The sequence below is a fragment of the Hipposideros armiger genome, unplaced genomic scaffold (assembly GCF_001890085.2).
Source record: "Hipposideros armiger isolate ML-2016 unplaced genomic scaffold, ASM189008v1 scaffold_916, whole genome shotgun sequence".
In the NCBI taxonomy this organism is placed as follows: domain Eukaryota; kingdom Metazoa; phylum Chordata; class Mammalia; order Chiroptera; family Hipposideridae; genus Hipposideros; species Hipposideros armiger.
In genome coordinates, this window is record NW_017732266.1 from 511015 (window position 1) to 516021 (window position 5007).

A 5007-nucleotide genomic window follows, 5' to 3' on the forward strand; every position below is an offset into this window, starting at 1 on the left:
CGTCGCCAGCGACTCACGGCAGCCCAGCTCCAGGTTGAGCTGTTGTTCAGCATCTTAGCTGTGGAGGGCAGTGTTCACTGGCCCTCATATGCGGGATCCGAACCGGGGCTCTCTGGCATCCCAAGCGAGTTCTTAACCATCGCGCCACTCGGCCGGCCCTTCAATTTTTTTTTATCACTCAAAATTTCTAGACTCATTGAAAGCAAGGGATTTATTGTTGATCTCCAGTTTATTCCCAATGCTTTGTGTTTAGCATTTGCTCAATAAATATTTAAGAAAGCTCTTTAAAGGAGTAGCTATATCCTATAGTTCTTTTGTGTAGAAGAATTTGTACTCTCCAGTGACAATAAATAGTCTCTTCATAAATGTTCATATACAGCTGAAATTATAATATGGTTCCCCAACTCTGTGTAAGGTAAGAACATAGAAGCAATTATAATTATATGTCTATTTTAGTAAAATATCGGTGCTGATGCGCTCCCTGCTTTACATGATTAGAACACGAGACTGATTTTTGAGAACATTCATTTATTTTTTCTGATACTAAGGATATGTTTATTTATATTTTTGAACTTGCCCTATGCCTATAATTTGAAATTTTAAGGAGCTATTACCCTTAATGTACCATATTTCTGTATTTTGTGTAGAAATGGACATTTTTTTAATCATGGAATTAGCATGCTAAAAATAAGTTGTACAGGTGACAATAACATAATTGACTATCTTTAGAGGTCTTGTTTGTTTTGTTTGGCTTTGTTTTAATACAATAAAGGCACCCTTTTTCCATTTAAGAGCACAATCAATAACAATATTCCTGATCTTTATTTTTATGTAGCTTTTGGAAATGTTAGGAGGTGCTTTAATCAATATTATTAACAAAAGTAAAAATAAAAGTCCTTCACATCTTCACTGTATGATATCCATTTTGGATATAATCTTACAGTAGTTTCTATCTCATTTATCTTATTTAACCTCTTATTTTGCTAGAAAGCCACCAATATTACGGGTCAGGGTTTCAAAATATATTTACCCTTGCCATAAGGACTTCTGATAAGTTGCAGCTAGTATTAAGGACAAATGCTTGAAAAGCACTGAAGAAATTAAAAAGGCCTCCGAAACAGGTTGAAAAATATTTATTTTTAAATTGACTTCAATAGAAAAATACCATAATTCTCCAAAGTTCATCATTGTTCAATATAAGATAACCAATACAATGCAGGTATATCATTAAAAACAATAACAATATAAGTATGACAAGGTTGAAAAATGTAACTAGTACTTAAAATTATAATAAAGTAAATGTCAAAATCATAGAGGCAGTTAAATCAAGGTGATTCTAAAATGTAACATATAGAAGTCTAATAGTTCTACACACACACACACACACACACACACACATACACACACAGACACACACGAAGATAAATCTGCATCTATTAATGTAGTGCTGTCAGGCAGATTAAAATGAGAAAGATAGATTTAATTATTTAAGTAGTTATGTGTCAGATGTATTTGATGATCATAAGACAATATAAAAAGTAAATGAAGTGAATAAAATAGATACATATTCAAGCCTTTTTTTTCTTGCTGGCTTTCATAGCAGTTAACCAAGCTTGTTCAATAACACAAGGTTTAGAAACATACAAAGTGATGTTTACTTTTATAATCTCTGTGGTAAAAGTCAAATTTGTCATTCTAATTAGCTAGATATATTACTTTTAAATATTTTGCTTTCTACAGCATGAATTATGATTGTTTGGTTGTAATGAAAGAAAAACCTACAGAAAAGAAGAGGGCAGCACAATTGAAAGTATCCCTAACATGACTATGACACAAATTACTGCATAGCCTGACCGTTAATACCTGGACTTCTGATGTTCTTTCCAACTGTCCACAGTACTTTTTTTTTTTTTTGGATGGTAACCACTCTACAGTTTCCTGTCTTTGTTTTTTATCTTTTCAGGTTTGGATTTATTCTTCATAAAGATGAAGCTGCGCTACAAAAAATTGATCTTGAGACCATGTCATACATCAAGACAATTAACTTGAAGGACTATAAGTGCGTCCCTCAATCCTTGGCGTATACTCACTTGGGAGGATACTACTTTGTCGGCTGCAAGCCTGACAGCACTGGAGCCATTCCACCCCAGCTCATGGTGGACGGCGTAACCGACTCCGTCATTGGATTCAATAGTGATGTGACGGGCACTCCATACGTCTCTCCAGATGGGCACTATCTTGTCAGCATTAATGACATGAAAGGGCTTGTAAGGGTCCAGTACATCACCATCAGAGGAGAAATACAGGAGGCTTTCGATATTCACACAAATCTGCACATATCTGACCTGGCGTTTCAGCCATCCTTTACTGAAGCCCACCAATACAACATCTATGGCAGCTCAAGCACACAAACTGATGTGCTCTTTGTGGAGCTCTCCTCTGGGAAGGTGAAGATGATCAAGAGCCTTAAGGAACCCCTCAAGGTAGAAGAATGGCCTTGGAACCGGAAGAACAGGCAAATCCAGGACAGTGGCTTGTTTGGTCAATATCTGATGACACCTTCCAAGGACTCTCTCTTTATACTAGATGGACGACTCAATAAGTTAAACTGTGAGATCACTGAAGTTGAGAAAGGAAATACAGTCATTTGGGTTGGAGATGCTTAGGAGCCCATTTAGATCATGATCGAATGAAGAGTTTTCCAGTACATTGCACTTAATTCATTGTTTAAATTTACAGCTTAACTTTGTAAGTTTATATCCTAGTCAAACATAAGTTACTTGGTTGGCCCAAATAAAATAGATTTTTTGGGGGGCCAAGAAATATACAGTTAGTAACATTGGTTGACTAGAATATTTTACCACAATATTTAATAAGAAACTACATTAATCACAAGAATCAAATCTAAAATTATGTTTTAAGCCAACAAAATAAGAATTTAAATACTTAAAAATAACTCAACTGCAGGGAATTTCAGATGACTTTAAGCACCATTTTATTTTGAGGGTGGTTTATCTATATTTTTTTTCTTTACCCTTTTTTTTGGTATGCTTAAACCAGAAATCAAAGGTATTGTGGAACCTTAACATTCTTAATTCAAAATGTCTTGTCCCATCCACTGTTTATAATCTTTTGTGCCTTGAAGGGAATGTCACAAGAGGAAAAGGAAGGCTAAAAGCTGCATACTGAACACCCTCATAGCTATAAATCTCTTGTCATTTAAAAGACAAAGTTTAACATCTCTTGCACTAAATCCTGCCTTGAGTCATTTTTTAACCCTCAACAAAATATCATTTGAAGGCATAAATTGGTCTTAGGTTGTATACAGGTGACAAACTCTCTTTGACACTCACTGTATAATCTGCAGCATGCTATGGAAAATGGGAAGAAAGGGAGGAAAACTAATTATGGTAAAATGTTTGCAATGTTTTCTGTATGCATTTTGCTTTCAATCACTAATGAGTGCATTATATTTCTAATGCAAGTTTGTCCGGGATGTCAACTGCTTACATATGTTTATTATTAACAGAATAAATTGTTTTCCTTTCATGTAGTCCAGTGTTGCATCAGCAAGAACTCTCATTTCTAAAAAAGAAGCATTATTTGTGTCTGCTTAGAGTAAACTGTATACAAGGAAATTAACACCAGGGAGAACAAAACTGGCTAGAGAATTGGTGAGTATTAGTGTTTTAGGAGAATTAGGGTAGAGAAATTGGGAATTAGAGGCATAGCTCCACAGTGGTGAGTAAAGATGTGTTTTACCATTGCTTTTGCTATTTAAATGTGTAACCCATTACAGGACTTTATTCCTTAATAACTTTCCTAAATGACTTCTGTTGAACTCCTACATAATCCTTAAATAGCCCACTCACTAACTGTGGGCTGTAGTTTGAAACCTAACTAATCCTCTTATTTGAGACACAACATACAAGTAAAAATTATTGCTTTTTTTTTTTTTGAGGGCAAAGAAAAGGCCAGTAGAAGCGGATTAAATCTAGAGACTTGGTTTATTGAAATAAGCAGATAATTACCCAGGCTTAAAGTAATAGCTTACATGTTTTGAGAACCTTTTTAGTTATTTTAGCTTTGTTACTGCTAAAAAATGCTAATGGGCTGTTGAAATGACCTCCATGTACTGAAGGTAATCCAATAAGGTCTTTTTTAAACTCAAATTTTACTCAAGCTTAAATTGTGTAAAACTGCTTAGAAACCTGAAATTTTATAGTGTGTAATATCTTACGTGTATATAGCATTCTGAACTGTGTGATACACTAGATCTCTTCTTAGCTTAAGGAAACATTATGGGAGGTAGATTTAATAAACAACAACAATCAGCTTATGTTTCCACTTATCTGCTTTCCTTTTAGCAATTTACTCCCTTGTTAACACGAACCATATAAAGTGTCTGTGACCTGGTTGAATGTAAGTCCGTCTCATACATCTTTCTTTGGTAGCTTACACCATGTGGATGCTTTGTCTGTAGACATTGCTTGATAAAAGGAGAATAAACTTCTTACATTTTAACCTTTGAGAACTAGTCAATGTTTTAATGTGCATGCCGATGTTTTGTTTTTCTCTCCCATTGCTTCAAACCTGGTCTGGTATTCTGCATTATTCTGAAAGTGATGAGAGGGGGTAGAGAGCAAATGAAATTAGAGCAAATCAAGAAAAAAACAATTAGGTTGTTGTTTTTTATAAACAATCTAAGTTGATACATTCGTTCATATTCAACGCTTAAAGTGAGGAATTGATTCTTTTTGAGGTGTTGATGTCTTCAGAATTCTTTCTTGTGTTGAAGGAATGAGTATCAGAATGGAATATCAAAAGTAACTCAAAGGAAAGCCCTTTTCTTTCCACATTGTTATATTATTAACCAAGCAAATATTGAACCTCTCTTTTTTTTAACAGTGTAACTGTTAGAATACTGACATTTGGGGTTCTTTGAAAAAAAAGCAGATGCAATGTTATAATATTTTGTGAGGTAGATACTTCTTTGTTGATGGGGGA

The 5007-nt window shown here is 34.6% G+C and overlaps 1 protein-coding gene across 1 annotated transcript in view; it reads left to right on the top strand.

The window, feature by feature from the left end:
- The window catches only part of FSTL5 (follistatin like 5), a 427469-nt gene extending 422938 nt beyond the window's left edge, over nucleotides 1–4531 (top strand). The window contains exon 13 of the mRNA XM_019630458.1: nucleotides 1964–4531. Coding sequence (XP_019486003.1) covers nucleotides 1964–2666 — 703 coding nt within the window. The 3' untranslated portion in view covers nucleotides 2667–4531. The remainder of the gene's footprint in view (nucleotides 1–1963) is intronic.
- The last annotated feature ends 476 nt before the right edge of the window (nucleotides 4532–5007 follow it).